A 24826-nucleotide genomic window follows, 5' to 3' on the forward strand; every position below is an offset into this window, starting at 1 on the left:
ACAGAATGCAATCTAATCACCTAAATGGTGGGTCGCGAAGAGAGTGAACTCAAGTTAGCGCAGCAAATAGACACAGTTAAGGAAGGACAGCATACACATTACTCAATCAAATCGAAAAGAAAGCTTATTTTAAGTACACTGATCGGAACGGAACGGAACCGGACCGCACCGGACCGGACCGTATGCGTACCATCGGCGATGTAGGCAGTTAGTTATACATACGAGAGTAGGTGCGAGCGTAGAGAATATGTTAAATTTTTTGGCGTTGTGGAAGGACAAAATCAAATCAAATCAACATAAATCTGTACATTTTTACAATTATTACATAGGAACTTGATTTCAAATGTTTTTCGATATTTTATAGAAAGATAAAGATAATTTCTTGCTCATTACTCGTACCAGGAATTTTTAGTAGCGTAAATTTTGAGAGTGAGTTTTAGAAAAAGTGGTTGCTTGGCTATGAAAATGTTATTGACGTTTGTCTTTATGTTTGTATTAGAGGGTTGTTTTTTTTTTTTTTTCGTTTTTTGGTCCGATAAGTGTTTACAAGTACTACTAGACAACATGAATTTGTATCTTAATATAGATAGATAAATCTGTAAGGGAGTTTTACTTGATAATTTGAATAGTTTATGGAATTTTAGTTAACTCGGAGTGCACAGCAGAGCAGAGCAAACAGCATGAACAGGCAGAAGTTCCTACTTTTTAGTAAAATGATGTTTAAAGTAAACAAAATAAGCAAACAATGACAATTTGCAGCAGTGAATTAAAATACACATGAGAAAACAAATACAGAGTCCGTGTCACATCGGAAAGCTCCTTGTTTCATTTATGATCAAATATCTTTTCCCTGCATTTTCTTTTATTACTTGGTCGGTCTGTCATCTGTAAAAAAATTGTGTGTGCGGCTAATTGGAAAAGGTTAGCCAAACACTATGGAGAATTTCAAATAGGGTCCAAGCTTAAATATTGTATTTAAAAATTAACCTAAATAAGGGAAGCGTTGAGAACACTTGCCACAGCAGGGCCTACCACCCAGCATTTGATTCGTTTCTGGCACCCCATATTTCAGCACACTATTTTACCCAATGCATCATATACTATATATACACAGCCCCACACACTAACACACACACATACTATACTTACTTAAATCACATATCACGCACGACTCGACAACATATTTAAGAACCTGTTAGGATGAGTCTCTGCACTAAAATTGTTGCTGGCGACGAGCTCAACAGCAACTTGATCTACCCTCGACTCTTGAATGTAACAGCCAACACCTAACCTACCCGACTACTTACTATACTACATACATATACTATACTATATATAATGGCGACAGAAACATGTGAAACAATCAATCTTGAAGTATTTGTTAAAGCAAATTTTTAATTATACTCGTACACCAAGCTAAATACTTTTTAACTTTTGTGCTCTCTAATTGTACGATTTACGAGTAAATGTAAACAACAAGTAATCATTTTATGCTCTAATGGTTAAGAAAGGACGGTGCTGCCTAGGCAACGCCACATTTTTCTCAACAAATTTTACTACAAATCAATCTTTTATGTGCATTGTATATAAAACGAAAATGAAAATGAAAACGAAAACGAAGGAAACAAAGTATATTCATATATATTTAAATGTATTGCGTTAAGAAGCAACGTATGAAAAGTCAAACGGAACAATCCAACAGCAGCTACGCGACTCTAATTAGTTTTAAAACGAAAACAACTAGAACTACATACATGCTCTACATTTTCAAATTGCAACCGAATTCGAAGGCACGTACGCAGCTGTACGTACGCGAATTGAGGGACTACGTCTTGCTATAGTTCACAACCAAAACGAATAGGCACCACTATACATATGTATAGTACATACGTGTACATGCATATATGCAAGATTCCGATAACTATTGATAGTGAAGAACATACGAGTATAGTGTGTACAACAAATTGCAAACGTGCTAAATTGAATGAATGACAAACCATCGAAAGTGGCGTCGTGAAATGAAAATGTAAACAGAGAACGAGATGAATATTTGTTATGTTACAAGCATTAATTAATTAATTATTATAATATTAATTATTATTGAAAATATTTGAGAAATAAATAAAAATAACAAATGATTTAAATCATTCAAAACTCCGAGAGCTGATTCTTTCTTCACTTGCGTCACATTATCAAACCTATAGTAATTCATCATTTTATTGTTCAGTTTTAATCATAAATCAAAATTAACAGTTAAAGCGATGACTTTTGGATGTGTTTTATCTGTTTCATGTCGACGGCTAAGTACTCTCTGAATTATCTATAGTTTTTTATTGTAATTAATTTTATATCCTTAGCTCTTAACATCTTAATATTATGAATTTATCATCAGTACCCAGAAACATGTTGCATGTAATCTCTTTTAATTTTTAATTTCCTACTCAACGATTTGTATTTCTTTTCATCTAATTTTAAGTTTCTGAAAGAAAAAATTAATATACATATATATGGAAAAAGGAGTGGAGTTAATTTGTGGAGTTAATTTGTTGTTGCGACAGCTGCCAAAAATTGTTGGAGAAATTGGTAAGTGGGCTGCTACGCAATGCAAACCGAGAAAAGGCGCCATTTTTCCCAAAAACATTATACTTATATATACAGAGGATCTGCAGCCTGAATCGACATTTAGTTTGCAAGGTCCATCGAATGCAACCTGTTCAGCCTCCTCCTCACAGTCGATCCTCCTCTCTTGCGACTCTTGAAGAGACGCCTTCTTTGACATTTGAATGGGCCCGTGGCCTTCCCATGTACTGCGCAGCCTGCTCGTTAAGGACGTCACTAACTTTGAGTACTCCTAGGTCCTTTCGATATTTGTTGTTCTCATGTACCAAGGGGCACCATTCAACAAACGTAATGTTTTGGCTTGCAGCGATTCCGTAAAGCTGCAACCCACCGCCGAGAAGAGGCAATGCACGACATATTTTCTTTTCATAGTTTCTTGCGTAATGCGTAAGTCACATTAGCTTACCCGCTTGTGTTGATGGCAATTTTCCATCACTTTGCCCACATTTGGAACTCCTGCAAGTATCTACAGTATGATATCTGTGGCTTTATATGAGTTTGGTTAATTTAGCGCTTGTTTCTGGCCAGGATCGCCGCGTCGTCAAGCACAATCTCTGCAAAAATAATTACTATGCTGAAGTACAACAAAGCAATATTACTGATTAATAATTAAAAAAGTTTTAAGTAATAAGAAATGGATTATTACTTCCATTATAAAACAAGATAGAAAGCTCTCCATAAAAAAAGGAAAATTTAAATAAAAAAGTTAGTTTAAAAAATTTAATTATTAATTTAAATTTAAAAATATTCAACACATCCATACATAAGTACAATTTTAAAAGAATATATATATATGCGTGTATGTATCCAGTACGAAGTTGAACCAAAGCAGCAACAACAATAAGAGCTGCGGGCAGAGCTTTGGCAGAGATTATATTTATGGTTATAACTTCCTTCATAATTTACCTATCATGATGAAACTTGGCATACGGACACATAATCACCAAATTATGGTTCAAAATATTAAAAATTACAGGAGTTATGGAAAAACAAGTAGAGAAGCTAAAGTCGGGTATCCCGTCTTTGAAATACTCTGTACATATGTGTAGAATAATTATGCGTGTATGTGTGTATTTGTGTGTGTCTGTGTATGTCTCGCAGTAACAACAACAGCTGCGGGCACTACTTGGTCTTATGTACATATATGGCTATAACTTCCTGTTAAGTCGGCCTATCATGATGAAACTTGGCATTTGGACTTATAATAACTAAATGGAGGTATTTGCCAAGTTTGAGTTCGAGATTCCAAGAATTATAGTCTCTGAGATCCAGGTGTTCATACGGACAGACAGACAGAGCTAGATCGACTCGTCTCGTCATGCTGATCAAGAATATATATACTTTGTGGGGTCTGCCACGCCTCCTTCTGCCTGATAAATTTTCAGCTCCCGCAAACCTACTCTTGTACATTTTATGTACAGAGTATAAGCACGAATTGCGGGGGAGTGGGAGGGTGTATCTGAAAAAATAAACAAACTTTATCTGCTTAGGGTTCAGGAGAACCTGAATACCAAGTTTGGTTATTCTAGCTCTTGCACTTGCGTTCTTATAGACAAGCAGACGGACATCTCTACTTGTATATATATAAAACAGTTTGTCCTGACTGACTGACTGATTGGCAATCAACGCACAGCCCAAACGGTAAGAGCTAGGAAGCTAAAATTTTGACACATATTGTGTAGGTGAGCACTAAAAAATTCGAACGCCAAAGGGGGGAAAACGGGCTCCAACGTTTGTATGAATAATCTACAATTTTCATCCAATTACCTTCAAACTTAGTTTGTATACTCTCAAAAAGAATACAAGAAAAACTGTATACTTGGTTTTTCACCATTTTTCCTGGGGCATGAAAAAGGGGGGGTTTTCCGTGGAAAAATTGAAACACAATCAACACCCCACAGCCCAAACGATAAAAGTAAGGAAACTGAAATTTAGGCTCAAGTATCCTGTCATAATGTAGGTGCTCACTAAGAAGGGTTTTTGGAAAATTCGAGCTCCAAAGGGGGGAAGTCGAGGTCCAAAGTTGGTTTGAAAATTTTGCATTTCTGAATCGATCAACTTTAAATTTGGTTTTTATAATCTATAAAAGAATATAAGCCAAACTGCAAAACGGTTTTTCGAAATTTGTGTTGGAGCTTGAATTATTGGGGTTTTAATATTTATTCATTTTTTCAAATGAAAAGTTTGTGTTATAAATTTTGTCCGATCGATTTCAAATTTGGGTAATATAATCTACGTAACTAAAATTACAACTTTGCATTTAACGATTTTCAAAATATGTATTTTACAAAAGCAGGCAGAACAAACAATACAAAATATCAAACAGTTGGGGACAACTAAGTATACATACACACACACACACACATGCAAGCAGCTGTTCGTGTAGTTGCGTGCAAACGATTGAAATAGCCAAAGCAAAATGTGAGACACTAATGTGTGAATGTCCATACATGCATCTATGCACATCTATGTATGTACATACATATGTATCTACATATGTATGTATGTACATTCGTCTTGCACTGACAGAGCAAGAAATGTTAATTAATTAAAAATTATATAACATTTTTAAAAAGAAATTTTTTCTTTGCTTAGTGCATTTGGCATTAGGGTTTTCATTAATAACTTTATGCAGCAACAACAAATATCAAATAGTTGAGGACATCACATACACACACTCACACACACAACAAGCAACAAGCAACAGTTCGTGTCTATGTGTGCGGTTCTCTACGTACGGTAAAGAGAAACATACATATGTATGTATGTATGTATGCCTGTGTATGAATATAGCATGTATGTACATTCGTATTAATGTATACATTGGGCAATCGAACACAGTTGTTTGATTGTAAAAAAAATAATGCTCTAAAAACAACAATAACTGCAAGTCATTGGCTCGCTCTTCTTCTTTCGTTTTGACCATTTAATGTTAATTGCAAAGGCAAAACGCCAAAAGTTTACAGTTACAGTCGCTAGGCAACGACTGCGTAAGCGATAGTAAAGCAGAAACCGAATAACGGAGCTACGCATATTCTGCTTCGCATTGCGGGCAGATGTATGTATGTATATGATTTGTTCTTATTGATCTCAATAAATAATTCGATTTTATTATTTAAATATTCTGCTTATTGCATTCAAACTTCGATATTTTGATGGTATCGGTGGCTTCAACTATCGAAAGTTTTACTCTAGCAAATTGATATGAGAATTGTCAGTGCCACTAACCATACAACAGATTATTTGACTGCCTGAATAGTCATGTTTTATATGACAAAAATCCTAATAGATGTGCCTTAAAACAAAACAATATAGTTCATCAAACCCTGCTGGATATGCGAACATACTTACAAGAATGTAAGTATCCACAGGAAGTATATTGTTTAAAAGGAATGATATTATCCATATCTTCCATTATTAATTTGGCTGAAAAAGTTTGGAGCGAATCTGCAGAAGTTTTTTTTGTTGCTACGTCAAAATTAAATCAAGACCCATTCGAAAATTTATTTTATTTAATTAGATCACGTGGAGTCACTAACAGCAATCCCACTCTGTATGAGTTTAATCTCATCATGTCCAAAATGTTGTCCATGAAAGTCTTGACATCAACAACAGTATCGGGGAACTGTGCCCCCGATGAAGATACTATGTTGATTAACATTATACAAGACTGTGGGTCAAATCAATCATCACCAGTGCTAACATCTTCTGAAGATGATGATTTGATTTTCAGTGATGACGAATTAGAATTAGAATTGGCTATAGAAGCAACAGATTTGAATATTCAAGACGCTTTCAATGAGAATGCTTTGCGTTATTTTGCAGGGTATCTCTTGCATAAGCTCTTGAAGAAACACGACTGCAAAGTGTGTTCAAATCTGTTGAAACCGTCCGATGAAGTCCAATGCACTTCCGAGTATTTAATACTAAATAAAAACTTCGGTTACGTTAATAGTAACCTTAAACTTAAAGCTCCATCCGATGATTTTTTTACTTTAATTAAAATACACTTTGATGTTTTTAAACGGTATTTCGAGACAAAGTCTCACAGATTCCATTTGAAAAAAACAATAGTTCAAAAATGCGTATTCATCACATCAAAGTTAGATAAATACGCATGCTGGTTTTCAGAGTCTGGTCCGTGTTATAATCACAAAACTCAATTGCTTAATGAGTTTCATTTTGATTTTAATTAGAAAAAATTGTAAATGGATAACAGATGGGATTGCTGGTAGTAAGAACTCCAGGGTAGCTTTAAATAAATTAAAAATAATTAAGCAGTAGAATTTTTTCTTACTTTATGTTTAAATAATAGCAAATATTAAATATTTATATTTAGTTAATACACTAAATAAGGTAATATTAAGTGGGGAACATGGATTTGACTTAATTTCAAACACTTATAAATAGTAATTAAAATGTTATGCATTTTTGAAATTAAGTCATTTCAAGTCGACTCAAAGGTCCTATTAATTTACGACCCCATTGAAATGTTGATGGCCTCCACGTGGTGTTCCCTGGATACCGATGTAATATGTTTGCTCATATACAATATTAGATCGGTAACAAATTTGAGCGGCGAATTAAAAAAAAAACAATATATATTAAATTATCAAAAGATGTACCTACATACATATAAAGATATATGTATTTTTATAGCCTGTACCCAAAGGGTGAAAGGCTATACTAGTTTTGTGCGCATGTATGTAACACACAGAAGGAGGCGTGGCAGACCCCACAAAGTATATATATTCTTGATCAGGATGAGAAGCCGAGTCGATATAGCCTTGTCCGTCCGTCCGTCCGTCTGTCCGTCTGTCTGTCCGTCTGTCCGTCTGTCCGTCTGTCCGTCTGTCCGTATGAACGCAAGGATCTCAGAAAGTATAAGAGCTAGAATAACCAAACTTGGTTTCCATATTCTCCTAAGACCGAGAAAGTACGAGTTTGAGTTTTTTTTCGATGCACCCCCCCACTCCCCCGCAATTCGTGTTTTTTCTTATAACTTCCGTAATTCTCGGAATTTTGAAATCAATTTTGGTAGGTACATCCAGTTAGTACTAATGTGTCCGTGTGCCAAATTTCATCATGATAGGTCAATTCTGAAGAAAGTTATAGCCATAAGTAAAATCGCTGCTCATGCGCTGCCTCTGTCGGCAGCGCTGCCCGCAGCTGTTGTTGTTGTTGCTGCTTTGGTTCAACTTTGTGCTGCATACATACACGCATATAAACACGCATAGGTACGTGATGTAAATGTATGCTGTTAAAACTAAACATAAACATATATTCTAATTTAATTTAATTAATTAATTCATTAATTTTTTTTAATAATTTAATTTTTTTTTTAAATTTTTTTTTTTTAATTTTTCTTTTTTTGTGGAGAGTACAGGCTATTTTACTGTCGGGCTTGCTCGACTGTAGCGTTCTATCTTGTTATTTATTTAATTACACTTGTTTTACAAATTTTACCACATTTTGCGACCCTTAAATGTACTTATTTTCATAATAAATATCGGCTAATTTGCCAACCGACATTTTTACCAAGAACATAAATAAAATATTTTTAAACTAATATTTTTGAATTAATTTGATTTAAATGCCAACTGACATTTTTACCAAATATTTTATAATTAATATGCAAGTCAAACAAAAATAAGAAAGTCTATCAACAAAATTGCTTGTGCATAAATATAAGTTGAGGCAGGTCATGACAATGTCAAGGCTACTGCCACGCGTTCATATATGAAGTGTCTGCATATGAACACAACATTTGCACACATACATACATATGTAATTGTTTGTTGCTTTTATCGCCATTATGAGAAACCCATACACCATTGACAAACTTCACTTGCATACGCATCCCAAAATACATTGCGACAGAAATATGGCAATAGTGTATGAAATTCTCATGCCCATGTAGCAGGTAAAATCTGAAAACGAAATTGAAGCTGCTGCTCGCAAACAGCAAAAGACCAAATGCACAAATACATATAAACATATACATGTATATATGTGCACGCACACATACAAAGAGCATACGCGGCATGATCCGACCGTCTCTGTTGACTGCCTCTCTGCGAATGAAATGAAATTCGCTCACAGAGAGCACGTATGCGACAGCTCCCAGTCGGGTTAGCCGAAGTGCGACAGCTCCCATTCGGCAAATACCCGAACAGCTATGGGAGCTGTCGCTAACAATTTTGATGGGACGTTTTCGTTGTATGAAATGACGCATCTACATATATGTTGTATGGTTAGTGTCAGTGCTTTTTGATCGTGGCTCATCGCTGCACGGCACTGACACGAGTGCCGTGTTTCATATTCCGAGTTTGTGCGTGACCGTATTGACTCAATATGGCACGAAAAGACTCAAATGTGAATTTAAAATTAGGATATACCCTTATAATTATTCCCCTTTTTTGCACATAGTCTATCTTAAAACGTTGCGTTATCTCTACATATAAAACAGTTTGTCCTGACTAATTGGTGATCAATGCACAGCCCAAACGGTAAAAGATGAAACTTGGACTCAAGTATCCTTTCATAGTATCCATCATAGTGTAGGAGCACACTAAGAAGGGCTTTTGAAAAATTATAGCTCCAAAGGGGGGAAAACGAGCTTTAAAAAATATTAGTTATAGTGGTCATGTTCGTTTAACGAAATAGTTTGGCAAGAACAAAAATGTAACGGGCTACTGAACAATTTTTTGTCAAGAACAGAAAATGTTCATTTAAATACCTTAAATGTCTTCCTACTGGTAACTTACAAGGTGAAAACATATGGGTAGGTTATACACACACAAAATAAATACAATTGGAAACATTATATTAAGCCGGGTTAAGACGGGCAATACCTGCTAGTCGCTATACAAGTATGTATCTACTCGTCTTCTCGTACTGATCAATAATATGTTACATACATTCGCATAAAACTAGTATATCCTATCACCCTTTCGGTACAGGGTATAATAAGAACATTGTTATTTTAATTTTAAATAAATAAGTAATTAATTGATATTATTATTATAAAACACAGCAAAAATGACTTGTTTATTTCCGAGTAAATAAAAAATTACATTTCTTTTCATTTTTGTTTTTATTTTGAGAAAATCCAGGACAGAAGATGTTCGCCTCTAGCCATCAATGGTTAGCATGTGAAATCGCTTCAGAGAGATGCCATTTGCAGTTTGGAGGAAGATATGCGAGAGGTGTTTCATCAAGTGAAGAAACTTAGACTAGAAGATCCGGGGAAGGGGCAACCAGATAGGTGTAAAATATATGCAGGTAAAGAGATTTGCAGCTTCTTCTAATTCAATCGAATTCGATCCATTATGTTTTTGCGTATGATGAATGGCCATAATATGGGGAGGCATTATAATATTATAGAATAATATACCGGACGAGGTGCAAATGAAACACGATACGGGTATCATTTTAATTATATTTATTATATGTTTTCATTAAATAATGTAACATCTTTTAATTCTCACGCAAAGAACTATTTCGGATTCAGTTTTTAATTGTAATGAGATAATCTTTATTGTTATCGTTTTATTATTCAGAATAAACAATAATTTGAAGTTATGTTATGTATTTGATGTTTATTATATCTCCTGTTTGTTTTGTGCAAACATATTATACCATCATATTTTTTACCATTTTCACTTGTTTAGTATTTGTTAGGCATGTTGTATAATTGTTGTAGATTTCTTTCTCCTCCCGGGCTGTCGATTCGATATATGTATGAATAATGTAATGCTATATGAAAAGAATATATCTTTTTATGTTAAAGTCTATATTAACTATAATTTTAACTTTGTGGCAGTGGTAAATCAGAGTATTATCTTTTCTATTCTGTTTCGCTCTGTTCTGTTGCTGGCTCTTCTCTCCTCTCACTAGTTTCTGCTACTTCTCCAAGAAACATTCTTTGCGATTTAAGTAGTTTGGTTTTCCATTGCTGCTGCGCATTTATTTATACATATGCTTATCTATATTTATATGTAATTATGTTTATGTACATACATATAAACGGTTAATGCATTTGTTTTGGATATTAACATGGAAATATTGCTGCTGCTGGCCTCTGCACAGTTCACAAATTGCGATTGAAAAGTGTGAGATTGATTGAAACGATGAAGGAGATTCATAAACAATGTGGACTAGTATGTATTTAAAATACGCCTTCACTTATATTCTGCCTTGCTTACATTTTTTGTGGTGTTTTGTGGTGGTGAGACTCGAAATCATTCCAAAATACGAGCACAATCGAAATCTAAGAGTCGGTCGCCCTCCCTATGTTACGATATACATTTGTTTACTTCTCTACTAGAACATTTCGGCTACTCTAATACCATCTCCTTTTCAGAAATACTATTGTAAGTAGACTATTGTAAGTAGATTGGATTACTTTCATAATCGTTCCACGATGGTGTATGCGTATGGCCATATGTTATGCGTTAATATCATCTTTCTATAACTTTAAGGACTTTTAATAGCTTAAGCTTAATGGGGGCGCTAGTTATGGTTTAAGTAACAACAGATTCGTCAACTTATTGAGAAAGAACTTTTCGAGTTGGGGATTTTCTGAAACAGTCGTTAGTTTGCTGCTGTTCGCTTCGTTTGAAATCACTCTGGCTCTGGCTATGGCTCTAGCTCTAGCCGGCCGTCTTTCCATCTCTGGGGATTGTATTTTTTATGAATTCAGTCTTTTTAACAAATTGATTGCTTGGGTTTGTAAATTTGTTGCTAGATTGTTGTCTTTGTTGTGTCGTTTTGAGAGCTGAAATGCGTATAGGTTGATTGATGGAGGATGCTCATGATGTAATACTGGTACACTTATTATAAGTATGACTGCGTTTTGTTTTGTTTTGTATTTTCATTGTATATAATGCTTATTAAAACTCACTAAAGCCCTGAGCATTTGGTCTCCATTACTTGTTAAGTTCGACAGCAGAAATCGTTGTACAAATATGCCTTTGAATCGTTTTAAAATAAATCCCCGAAAAGTGACAGTGACAAAGATTTGCAACCAAGGCACACATACATAAACAAATATTCCAATAGGTATATGTATTATTTGTGATTTGTGTTGCGGTTAAAACTCAAAATCATACTTTTAGGCACACATTTAATACAAACATCAATTCACATACTAATATATTCTTAGACATATGTATTCACCAATTATCCAAAACTACACAGTTGGGATCTTCGGTTGGTTGAGTTGAGGACAAAAAATAACAATTCTATACGTGTACATACGTTCGTGAACAGATCGAAGTATGTACTAGCTTGTGAACGGATTTACAATAGATTTATACATGTATTATAAGCTTTTTCGTCTTTTAAGCTGAAAACAAAATTCGGTTTCGGATTTGGGTTTGGATTCGGATTTGGATTCGATAATGTTGTTGCTGGCGCCGCATTCATATCTACTCGTACCAATTGCACACCGTATTGTTGTTGCGTATTCATAATTACTTTCACTAATATTAATATGTGTACGATATTGTGCAATACATTTCAGTAAATTAGTTCGTTTCTCGTATCTGTATCCGTATCTGTATCAGTATCAGTATCGTATTCGTTTTCGTTTTCATTTTCGGTTAACTAACATTATTTTGTCGCATGTGTATTATAGTATTTATTATCAATTCATATTTGCTCACTAAACGCTTTCAACATACATATTTGCTTAATATTTGTATTTTGTCAGCTAACATTTGGTATCATAGTTGCTCATTTAGTTATTGATTTACGCTAGATTAAATGCATATACAATTTGTAGTACATATGTATATAGTTAGTATATAGTTGTTTGCCAATTGCTCCAGCTCCTTCCTCTACTATATTATCGTAGTTGCTGCTCTGCTGCTATAAATTTAGTTAAGTTTACTTTCTATATACTCATTACTCATTTCTCATTACGTAAGTGTAAATACTTTAATTTAACAATTTTGCTTAAATAATTTTGCTTATTTCCCTCTCTCGTTACTTGTGTAAATGTACGATATGACACAGTGATATATTCCATAATATACTATATATATATATATATCTATATATACCTTTGCTTTAATACAAATACAATTATCAAGCAAGCCCAGAACATTTAGCTAAAGCGCAGCAAAAATCAAGGCAAGAAACACACGCAACAGTCATATCCTCGCGGACAACGAGATCCTAACAACAGTCCAATATCTACATACTTCTAATACCAGCAACAGCAACAACAACAGCAACAACGACAGCAACAGCAAAGGCAGCCCCCGCCGCGAACATTCCAGGCCTACTAAGAAAATAACAATTGCAAATGAGTTCAAATGCTGACCTTATAAGGTGTATGTTTTGTTTGTTGTGAGTATGTTTTGAATTTGTATCTATTGGGTCGTTCCACGATTAAAGCTTCTGGTGAACAAATTGAATTGAGTCGAATTGAAAATGTTTCCTCGCAGGACTACTAGTAACAATGGCGTGACGTCAGCCCCAGCCCCAGCCCCAGCTCATACTCTATAGTACAACTCAAGAACTAACAGTTCATAAATAAATCTTATTACTGGCTCTTTAAAACTCTACGCGCTATAATAATTAACAATTCGCTATATAAAAACCAATGGCATCAACTATGTTTGCTCTTGTTTTAAACTTTTTGGTTTTTAGTTTTTGGTTTGATATTCACGGTTCAACACTTAAAATGTCTTTCGTATAAAATAAATGTGACAACAATTACATACATAACTGAACAATTTACTATTTAAAATCTGCACCCACCCATCCTCAAACTGGCTTGTGGTGTTCGTTAAAACCAAATACACATAACGCACTAACTTGGCTACAATTTGGTGATTGGTTAGTAATCGTATGTGAAGCTGCGTCAGAACTTGAGATGTACTCGTAACTTGTTGAGTTGCGTTTGGAAGTTGTACTTTGTATGAAGACGAATGATTAATGCTGGTGTTCTTCTATAGAAATAGGTAACTTATATATTCTTGTATATACGCGTGTATGTACGTGTATAAAGTACTCTTAGTTGTACGAGTACGAGTATGTATAGCTCTTATAAATATTTGCTCTTTTGGTGTTCTAAAGTAAGTTTTGTAGTATTCTTTGGGATTAGCTAATTGGGTTTCCACTTATTGCTAACGATGCTCCCTGGCCACCGAAAATAAAACGCTTCTGTGTTTACTCGTATGTAAGTATCTTCTAAGTATGCCTTTAAAAGCCAACCCAAAGGTAACAATGCCTCCGACTAAGAACTGACTAACAGATTGACTAACTAGCTAAAGCACTAGAGTTCAAGGGACATTGTAGGTATTTACAGTTTTATCGCTTTTTATATACTTTATTATTGTTATTAATATACTCGTATTTGTAATTATTTATAGTTCAATTGCATAAAATCTGCTCTTCGTTCTTTTTTTGCATTTCAAAACGTACTATAATGTATGTATTTTTAGTGTTTTCTGTCACGCCGGGGATGGCAATTTGTCAAAAGCTTATGTTTCTTCAACAAAATAACTTTTTAAAAACTCTAGGACTTTGTCATGTCGACAAAGTGGATATACATATGTATATATATTTTACTTTTACTTTTACGTTTGGTTTGTTCGTTTGTTTTAGTGTATAATATTTAGGTTTGTATATTTATGTTCAAATGTTTATAAATATATATAATACGGTATGTTGTATATTAGTGTGTATATCAGACTTTGTTTCATACAAAAAACTAAGCACATTGATTTATCAATAAATTCATGTATTCATTTATGATTTTTTGTATGCGTGTATGTGTAATGTGTAATGTGTGTGTGTGTATGAGTCTTGCACTTGATGTCCATTGTACATCCATACATAGTACATATAGAATGTCTGTATGCATGCATGTGTGTATTTGTATGTATGTGCGTGTGTGTGTATTGTGGGCAAGAGCTTAGGTTTTAATTAATGTGTAGCATGTTCTAATATTTTTGCAATACATATGTATAAATATATAAATATATGTTATGCATGTATATAGTATATGTTTATATAGTAGTATAAGAGGCTTAGCGAAATATTTTAGGCAAATATATTGCTCGAAAATGTTTGTGGTTGGTTGTTAATAGCTTAGAGTTGGTCTCATTTAAATACATACATACATACACACACATATGTATAAGTACATACAGTATGTTGTGGATTTGGAGTAAATGGATTGATTGTTCTGTATGTGTGTATGTACTCGTATATTGAGTTATTTGTTGTTCCTCAAATGCGATTTCAGCAGAAGTTCAAATTACGCGTATGTGTGTTTGTATTTCTTTATTTCACTGTTCACTGTAAAAATTAAATGCTTGGTTTCAACCTTCTGTTCGTGTTTCAATTAAAAACTGTAAACCTTAGAGTTTACATTTAGTTTTCGAAAATGGTATGCTATTTCGTCTAAGATGCAGTTATAGGCACTAAATGGCTGCCCGCTGTTAGGCCTCACAGCGACGGTGTTAACAGAGAAATGTTAATGCAAAGCTTTTGAAGCACTGTTAAGCTACATATAATGCGCATGAAAAGCTTTTTGCTCACTGGAGACTGGATTGGGCAGCCATTTAAATGCCTCCATGTTGTTGTTGTTGTTTATCTATGGATTGCCGTTGTGTCATTGCGATATTTCTTTTGGAAATTCGTTGAAATATTTAAATATCGTTTATGCTTCTTGCAGTTATTTAAGTTATTTTGTATATTATGTATGTATATTATATGTTATTATTAGGTTAGACTCTAATTTGCATTAGTCATTGATAGTTTATCAATTTCGTAGCTAGGGTACTGCGTTAGGTATATTGTAAATTTGTAAACTGTAAATACTCAAAAACAATGCGATCAGCGTCTAATCGTTATCTGCATCTGCAAGCGTAAGCCACCCGTACTATGATAGCCCCACCTGGCTGACTGGCCAAAGGCTACTCACTTGAGATCATCGTACTCGTCACTGCCATTCTTCGAATCACCAGATTGAAAGGAAGCTATGACGGACGAGCGCTGATGTGCCTTTTCCCCCAACTTGTTGTCGTCCCCAAACAACAAGCTGCCATGGCCTGTACCATTGTTACTACTGGCACTCCCATTGTTGGTCTTTTCATCGAAGGCATCAAGGAAAGGATTGGTCGCCGCGTACTGCGCCCGATACGTGCCTAACGTGTGGTAGTTGTTTCCCCCATTAGCGAACGGTCGTGAGCTGCTGTTGTTGCTGCCCGTATAGAAGTCATAACTGTTGGTCGAGCCAGTCATCGAGCTGACGCCACTGCTGCTCGCTGTGGCGCCACCAGATGAGCTGGCCGAATAGTATGAGGAGCTAGTGCTGGTTCCAAACAGCGCTGCTCCTGCACTGCTGCCGCCTGCTGAGCAACTGCTGCCAGCGCCGTTCTTGGGAAGTGTGCCATACAAGTTCATGGCATTGTGATTGCCATTGCCATTGGTGCTTGAGTGGGCGTGCCCGTTACCGTTTCCCAAGCCGCTGCTGCCGAATAGCGTGCTCCCAAAACTCCTATGCTCTGAGCTAGAACCTGATTTATTGCTACTAGTCGCTTGGTTTCTAGAATCGTTCGTGTAAGTGGTGGTGCTGGCCGCGCTGCTACCGACTGTGGTTCCACCTATATACGTTTTGGTCTCTGTTTCCGATGATGATGACGATGCCAGGCTGTCGAATAAGCGCCGTCCACTCGATACAATGGACGAAGAAGTGCTGCTTACCGTGGCGGAAACTGCTCTGGCGTCCTTGCCCTGACTGCTACCCAGATGTCTGGAGGGAGAGGCAGGCTTATGGCTGCTGCTGGTCAGATTCGTGGTGGTGTCCATTGAGGTCGACGATGACGAAGTCGTGTACTTGCTGATGGCACCGGTGGTGGCACTAAGCTTACTTGAACTTACGCTAGACGCGACCAGCTGATAGGTGCCCTTGGGGAGGCCATCTCCTCCACCAGGTGGGGAGGGCGATTCCGGCGATTTAATTGGTGTAAAATGAACGCGCGGTTCGCGCTTTAAGTACTTGGACATGAGCTGACTCGTAGTCATGGCCTGGGACTGCGCGAGCAGTGCGTTGGTGGAGGCCGAAGATTTGTATGAGACAAGATCATCGGAATCGTCGGACGATGTAGTGGGCGCTGAGGTGGCCGTAGAACCAGCGCTCAATACCGTCGCCTGTGATGAGGAGGAGGAAGATGTGGCGCTAGACTTGTTACGCATAGCCTTGTAGTCGTCGGTTGCTGCCGACTTGCCACCGGACGTATAGCTGCTGCTAAAGCTGCTTTTCTTCGTGTCTAGACTTCCATACTTGGAGCTGTAGGGGTCGTCATTGCTGCTTTTCACCTGAGTCTTGTGCGATTCGTAGAAATCAACGCCTTTTCGGGTTGATGTGCTGATAGTGATTCCATCTAAAGTCGCGATGTTGTTGGTTCCGTGTTCTGCACTGGGTGTAGTGGCGTCTATTGGTGCGTCCTTCTGCAGGGGAGGTTTCTTCTGTACAATTGAGTATGGGCTGGCGGTGTCGACAATATTGACCTGCTTTACAGAAGCGGGCGAGGCACCGCGTTTTATGGTATCAGTGCCTAAGAATAGGAGAATACATTGCAATACTCAGACAACCAGGGTTATGGTATAATGTAAGTGCTCTTACTTTTGCCGGAACCCGAACCTGAGCCCGTCGACGCCGAGCTACTGCCTGGGGAGGGTGTGCCTGGAAGTGGCAGTGGCGATTGGTCGGGAATTGCTGAGACCGCTGAGCCCGCCAATTGATAGGGCTGCAAGAGATAAAAGAGAGTGTCGGACGCAAGGGTAGCGTTCTTTTTTTGTTAATTTGCTACGGCTATTTTCGATGTTGGGAACGCAGTACGTGCAGTGGTTCTTCTGTGGTGGTAGTGGTCGGTATTTGTGTTGGCAGTGCGGAAGTTAGGCAATAATTTAGAATTTGTTTTATATCAAGTGTTGGGTGTGCTTCTGAGTGGGTGTAGATACAGGTATAGAAAACGATAGACAGACATTTACAAAAAACAAAAAACACGCACACACTTATTACAATAGGCAATGAAGTTCCTTTTGGTGCATATCTTAAAAGGGATGTAGCCAATTAATTAACCGATTGGGGCTCATTTTGTGTGTAGGGCTTGAGTGTTGAGGTTAGCATGACTTGAGAAAATGTTAGCTAGTTTATGGAAGCTGTGGGTCATATAAATACATGGGTGTTGCATGCAAACGGAGTGCCATGAACAATGTGCAGACAAAAAACTCTGATAATCGGGCTGCAAATCGTATGAGCAATGTGGGATTTCCAGATATCTCTAACCATCGGTCATAAAATCTAAACATTTTCAACTGAAACTATTTCACATTTTGGACTTTCGTAAATACATTATTAAGTGCGAAATCGCCAATTCTTCATCGTTTCATATTCTGACCTATGAACTACTCTGGGCTTACCAGTATACGATATATGTATATAATTAAAAAAATATTATATATACATAATAACTGGAGTGCATTGTAGACCGGCTTTTGACTCAAGTGCTTCCTAAACACAGCCACATCCGTAGTGCCAATTGCATAGATCTTATACCCTCTATGGCTTGAAATAAATCTGATATGAACTACTCGTATGTACTAGGCTGACTAAAAGGATATGCGTGATAGTTAATGAGAATGTACAATGAATTTGTATGGCGCATTTACATGGTTCGGCACGTGTAACAAGGATGTATTGGATTGGTTACATATAATGTTGGTATATATTAATGTAAGTATATAGAGATTATATCTATATGTTTTGATTTTACCAGTAGTGGGCCAATCATGCTTTATACGCCGTTTACATAGTTATCACATCGCTCAAATCATTGTCAATATTACCATAGCATGTTATAGTTAGTATTTTTAAAGCATTTATATCACAATTACAACGTCGATCAAAGTTCACAGAAAATTATGAATTCTTGTTGTTATGAAGCACAAATCAAGTCAACAACAAAGAATGCTTTACATATTTAATTAATAGTTAGTTCAGTATGTACGTAAACAAGTAGATATCTTATATGTATATATGTATTATTACTCTTAACAAACGGCCAACAGGAAAAATTAAATCAAAAAAGGAAGAAGAAGTTGTAGAAAGTGTGCTAGTGTGGTTGTGGCTGTGATGGCAGTATTTCCTCGGCTCAGAATTCCCTCATCAAAAATATAAATAAAACAAACGAAACTCTCGTTCTAACATAAAAGACCCATGGAAACTCGCTGTCTAAAGCTACAATCAGACTGGAAAATAATTTGCACCCAAATTCGCCGATTTTTGAAAATATGTCATGCATATAATATTAATTTAAATCGCGTAAATAATGGTTTTATGGTATGAGTACTATATACTATATATGTTTTGGAGCGCTAACGATTATAAACGTTTGCAAATGCACTTCTTGCCCAATCCACTAAAGCGTTTTAATAACAGACTGACAGTTCTATATCAATAATGTCATTAATGAACTTTTTGTTACCAAATAATGCTACTATTATTCAAGTCAGTAATTTTGTTATCCAACTGAAAACGCCTTTTTAACTTTTTAATTAATTAAATTTAATTTGAAAATGTCCCTAAGAAACCGGCTTGCAAATTACTTTTTATGGTCTTCTCAGAAAAGGCATCGGAGGGTGTACAAATAACTTGCCAGTCTAATCGTAACACCCGAGTAAGTACTATTGTGTGGGTATAATTATGTACTTGTATAAATGTTGGTTTATTGTAATGTTTTAGTGTTTCAAAAAATTGCTGTTGTAAGCTGTTGTTGTTGGTGTTCCTAAACGATCTTTATCTGTTTGCTGATGTTGTTGTTTGTTATCGTCTGCAGTTTTAGTTGTTTGTGGCTGTTGTTGTGGTTGTTTACCTGTTGCACCGCTTGTTGCAAGGCTCGATGCGATTGAGCTAACTGACCCACTACTGATTGATACAGATGACTGTTGGCTGTGGCTGAGAGCTGATGATGGCCTTGGGAGAGTATGTTGGTTACCGAAGTGGACGAGCGTAGAAGGTTGCCCGCCGCCATGAGCTGCTGCTGCTGCTGCAGTAGGATTTGTTGTCTGTCCGCTTGCAACACATTGACTTTGCTTCCACGCTGCCCTGTTGACTCGCCGCGCCGACCTGTCTACATAGGACTCTGTATTAATCAATATTAATGTGAACGTAATTTGGTTGATGGGGGATTTGATTTGATGTCTAAGGCTGGGTCAGAACTTTTTATGCATGTATGAGTGTGTGTATGTGTGTGTGTTTGCGTGTGTGAAAAAATCTTGAAACGTAACGGTTTCTGTGCCGCATTCAAAGAGTGAAGGGAAAGGAGACCAGACTGCGAGTGTGCCTGTAGCACTCATTCAAAGCGGAATAAAAACACTTGCTAATATGTATGCATGTGCTTGTTGGTATATACGAATATGTGATCTATTGTGATCTGATAATTCCTCTCTCTCTCTCTCTCTCTCTCTCTCTCTCTCTCTCTTTACAAGTATGTGTGCCTGAGTCTGAGTGTGACTGTGACTGTGGCTCAAGAGAGTTTGTGTGTTAGTGTGTTGTGTGCTTTAATACATCACGCAGTGATTACGTTACCTGAAGCAATGCCCGCCATGTTGCTCATGCTGCCCCCTGTGGCCATGCCACCCATCAGTGCACCTGCCGTACCGCCTATATGCTGTGCCGAAGGCGCGTGATGCTGTGCCTGCGGCTGGGGCCAAATCTGCAGCAGATATTTCAGTACCGCTATGGGCTGGGCATGGTCGATATCGGTACTAGGCTGGGCATTGGCTGAGTGCAACATGAGCGGGGGTCCCATCACTGTGGCCAGAGCTTGTGCGGACATCTTATTGCGTTCGGAGTTGGAAACGACGAGCGACAAATGGTCTAGCAGGAAAACTAGTGTTGCCTGCAAATGCAAGGAAAAATAAATAATACAGTTAACATATGTGTGTCTGTTAGATAACGTCAAAAAATTAGCTAATTTCGTTTTCCATTTAGGCTACCAAACGAACTTATCTGGAGAGGGAAGTGTGACATTGCCGCAATGACGATATCATAATCTACACCAACTTACCCTGTTCGCCCTAGGCAGACAATCGAGTATGCTAAGCATGAGCTTCGCATTTCCTTCTGGATCATCAGGCAGGCACACAGCTGTCGACAAATAATATATTAACGATAAGAATAAAAAAAAAGGGCTAATCTCTTACCCAAAGCATCTACTGTCATCTGAAAGAGACAGCGAGTGAACAACGGCTCCGGTAGCTCCCTGAGATAGTCCTTCAGCACGCCAGTTATGACATTGATATCAGGAACATGTTCCGGGCTCAATTCCACGGCCCGGCTGTTGCGTTCAAAGGCTTCGCGCAGCAGACGTTTCTTTGTTGCCGAACCACAGAGGCGGTAGAGCCCGATAATATCGAGGCCGCGTCTCTCCACCTCCTCGACACAGCGGCGCAGCACAATTGGCACAGGGGCACTTCCAGGGGCCCCCTTTGACTCGCGACTAACGACTGTTTCTAAGTCAGCACCGAAGAGTGTGGGATAACCGGCACGCAGACTAGGAAGGCCGCGACGTTTATACAGTGCGATTGGATCGGTGTGGCGCATGCGTATGTAAATAGTACCCCGAGGTTCTACCTTAAGCGCTAGTTGGTGCAATGGAGACTGTCGAAGTACCGCAGACAGGGAGATAGCGCCACGGTAACACAGCTTATGTCGGTGCTGTGGATCCCAGGAGTATACCAGTACGTCCAGCTGCTTATTTCCCACCAGATCCAGCTCAAAAGACTCATCCCAATCAAACTGCAGATCACCAGAGCGCACAACGGTTCGCGCTTTGTGCACACGATCGCATTCGATGACACAGTACAGATCTCGGGTAAGGTTCTGTTGGTTTGCTGCTGCGTGCTGGGCGCCCAGCTCTGGAGCGGTTCGCAGTCCTCGTCCAGCCAGCAGATGTATCCAGAGCATTCCTGAAACGCCCCCAATGTCCACAATCGGCTTGTCCAACTTATACTTGGCAAACTCAGCTGGATTGATGTCAATTTGACGATGCGGGCGCGGAAGTGTAGCGCTTGGTGTAGGCGCTGGACTTTGATGGCCACCGGTGCTCATGATGCTGCCACTGGGACTAGCTGGACCAGCAGACAGCTCAAGCAACTGACGCATACGACGTATGCTAGGCGAGCGTATGGATGACGCGCCTCCAATGTGCTGTGACGACATCGAGCGCACAGGCAGCGCGGATATGGGTCGGGTGAGGCCAAGATTCCGATCTAGTGTCCCCGCGCCAAGTATACCTGTGCGACTGGAGTAAATGCTCTCCGTCTGCAATGGTATAAGGCGGATGCATATTAATATAAGTGATTCTCTTATCTTCGCGGGATTTCTAACTATTTTAATGACATATTTTCAGCATCACACTCCATCAGGAGCATTTGCTTGAACGAATATTTATTGTAAACATAGACTTTCGGATTCAACAAAATGTTCTGTCCTCTCTAAGCACTTTTTTTTAGAATACGAACGGTTTGGAAGATTTTCACTACAATTCTGCGGTTACATAAATGTTCCGTTTTCTATGATGCAGCTATGCAGTGATGAAGCCTTTTTCCTAGCATTTTGTAATTTTTGGCCTCGCATCCATATGTCTTTCAAAACATATTGATACCAATGGTATTTAATATTTATTCAATATCGCTCACTAAATAGTGTTACCTGATCCATTTTTGACTGATCATATATGAATATGTGTTATATAAATATTTTTAAAAGATTAGACTATATATTAAGGCTATCTAATCAGTTGTGCACTACACCAATACTTACGTTCTTGAGCGCATCGTGTATGTTTTCCGCACTACAGGAGAAGCGATGTGAGCGTTGCTGGGAAAACATATCGCGTGTCATACGCATCTGCTCGGCGATGGCGGAGCTGCTAGGCGCTCGCCTTAGCCAGGCTCGATATTCATCTGCCGTAAAGATCGAAGGGCTGGCTGTAATACGTTGCCGCAAATCACGACTTCTCCGCGCATCGAACTCCGGTGCCGAAATGTTGCCGTCACTCTCGTCCAATATGCGATCTCCAATTCTCGCACGTATACCCTGGAGTCTTACACCGGGACGTTCGCGAGGCAGCGAATTGAACTTGTTAAGATCGGGAGCGCCGGCTAGAAGGGCAGCGGTTGCACCTCCCACACCGCTGGCCCCACGTGGCATGCTACCAATGGCGGGCCGATTGTAATAGTAGTAGCTTGGTCGTGGGCCAATCGTGGCCTCTGTGTCACTGGAGTAATCAAGGTTGGGCCGAGATCGTCGGGTAAGTGACTGCGCACCCGCATTCGTCTGTCCATACTTAGAAACACCGCCGCGCTGCTGCTCGTAACGTCCGTAACGACCTAGAGTACCGCCCACACCCATGGGCGCTCCACCAACTCCCGTGCCAGGTTTTAGGCTCGAACGTAATAGGGAATGTCGGCCCAGGGAGTTGGAATAGTCTGCATACTCTACACGCGGTAGGTGCTGATCAGAACCGGAGCGCGGGAAACGTGCATGCTGCTGTGCCAAACCCACACCCGTTCCCGTGGACATACGACGCGAAGGGCCTCCAGGGTAAAATGCGTGCACCTTCTCTGCCAGGCTCTCCAGCGTGCCCGCGTTTTGATAGTAGGCATGTGAGGGCGCAAACGCATGACCTTTTGGTTGTTCAGTGATGACAGAGGGTGGTGGTGGTGGCTTGTAGCCCCAGCTTGGCGGGTCCCCAATAGCATTGACGCCAGCACGTGTATTGTAGTACATATCGAGCTGCTCCGATTGCGGACTGTAATTGTTCAAGCCCAAACCCAGCCGAGAGCGCGACTCGGTCATCTCACGCCCGTCACCTGGGTGTAGGAAGAAAAGGAACACGATAAGTATTTCAAAACTGGCGCACATGTCGAACTACCTGTACGTCTTTCTCGTGATGATCGCGAGCGCGGCATACGATCCGTCTCGTCCAAGTCTTCTTCTCTGAGATCGCGCTTGATGACCACTACTGGCGGCGGTTTCTGCTCCGGTCGAGATAGCGTGGGTGGACCTGGAGAACCGGTGCCGCGATTACCACGCCGCTGGCGTATAGCAAGTACCAGACGTCGCGGAATTGACATGATAATGACGACATCGTCCAGCGACATGTGCGTGACGTCCACCAAATTAACGGCCAAGATTTCGTCGCCCACCTAATACACAAATATACAATACAAATTAGCTTATTCGAAAATATAAAGGTTAAAGTAAAATTGGTTTACTAAAAGATTTAAATTTCACTTTATAAACGCGGCTATTAGTGCACACATATTTTATTTTATTTATTATTTATGTTTCGATCTCTTTTAGATGAAATTTCCAATAGTTTTACTCAATTATACTTTAAACCTTTAAGGTCAGCATCCTAATTGGTCTGCTAGGAACTCATTTGATTGTGAGCTTAACTACTATTTTTCGCTCACCCTTAGGCATCCACTATTGTACACAGCCGATTCAAGCGCAATACGAGAAATAAAGACACCATCGGTGCGATCGGCGCCGTTCCCTTCACGTATGTACAGGCCTAAGGTCTGACCAGGCCTTTTCACAATCTCAACCAGCTGCACCGTATGTCGGCCATCGCCTTTGCTCATAAGCTTGTGCGCCGCCTCGACGGCTTGCTTACTTCCCATGCATCGCGGCTCCAGAATGCGAACAATCATTTCGCCTCGTCGCTCCACCGCCTCCAAAGCGGCAGCCGTGTTCGGATCATGATCATTCTCCACTGCTTCTATCTGCCGAAAGATCTCGGAACTAATCCCACTAACTTTTCGAAAGTCACCCTGTAACAGCACCGGCTCCTTGACGCCGCCGGTGGCATTCTGACCGCGTTGCTGCTGCTGATTACCATGATGTTGTTGCTGGTGATGCGACAGTTGCTGCTGTTGAAGGTGCTGCTGCTGTTGATTGCCCAGTCCGGACAGCTGGTTGGCAGGTAGCGGACCGGGCGGTGCACGTCCCGGGCTGGCGGTAACATCAGGAACTGATCTTCCATTTTCCTGCAAGAAAACCCATGAAGAAGTTCTATGAAATTTGTTTTTAAAGTAGCGTTAAATTGTTGCATTAGATAGGTTGTAGCCAAGTGCACTCCGGTAAGTCATTTAGCCCCGCATTTATTAT

General features: G+C 38.9%; 1 protein-coding gene across 1 annotated transcript in view; it reads right to left on the reverse strand.

Annotated features, from left to right (window-relative positions):
* Positions 1-14714: 14714 nt before the first annotated feature.
* Positions 14715-24826, reverse strand: part of LOC115621953 (rho GTPase-activating protein 100F) — a 40414-nt gene continuing 30302 nt past the window's right edge. The window contains exons 3-11 of the mRNA XM_030515800.1: positions 24130-24705; positions 23586-23859; positions 22472-23523; positions 20851-21970; positions 20715-20794; positions 20234-20546; positions 19518-19771; positions 17267-17390; positions 14715-17198 (exon numbers count right to left, since the gene is read on the reverse strand). Coding sequence (XP_030371660.1) covers positions 15559-17198; positions 17267-17390; positions 19518-19771; positions 20234-20546; positions 20715-20794; positions 20851-21970; positions 22472-23523; positions 23586-23859; positions 24130-24705 — 5433 coding nt within the window. The 3' untranslated portion in view covers positions 14715-15558. The remainder of the gene's footprint in view (positions 17199-17266; positions 17391-19517; positions 19772-20233; positions 20547-20714; positions 20795-20850; positions 21971-22471; positions 23524-23585; positions 23860-24129; positions 24706-24826) is intronic.

This window comes from Scaptodrosophila lebanonensis, unplaced genomic scaffold (genome assembly GCF_003285725.1).
Source record: "Scaptodrosophila lebanonensis strain 11010-0011.00,11010-0021.00 unplaced genomic scaffold, SlebRS2 tig00000024-arrow-pilon, whole genome shotgun sequence".
NCBI classification, from domain to species: domain Eukaryota; kingdom Metazoa; phylum Arthropoda; class Insecta; order Diptera; family Drosophilidae; genus Scaptodrosophila; species Scaptodrosophila lebanonensis.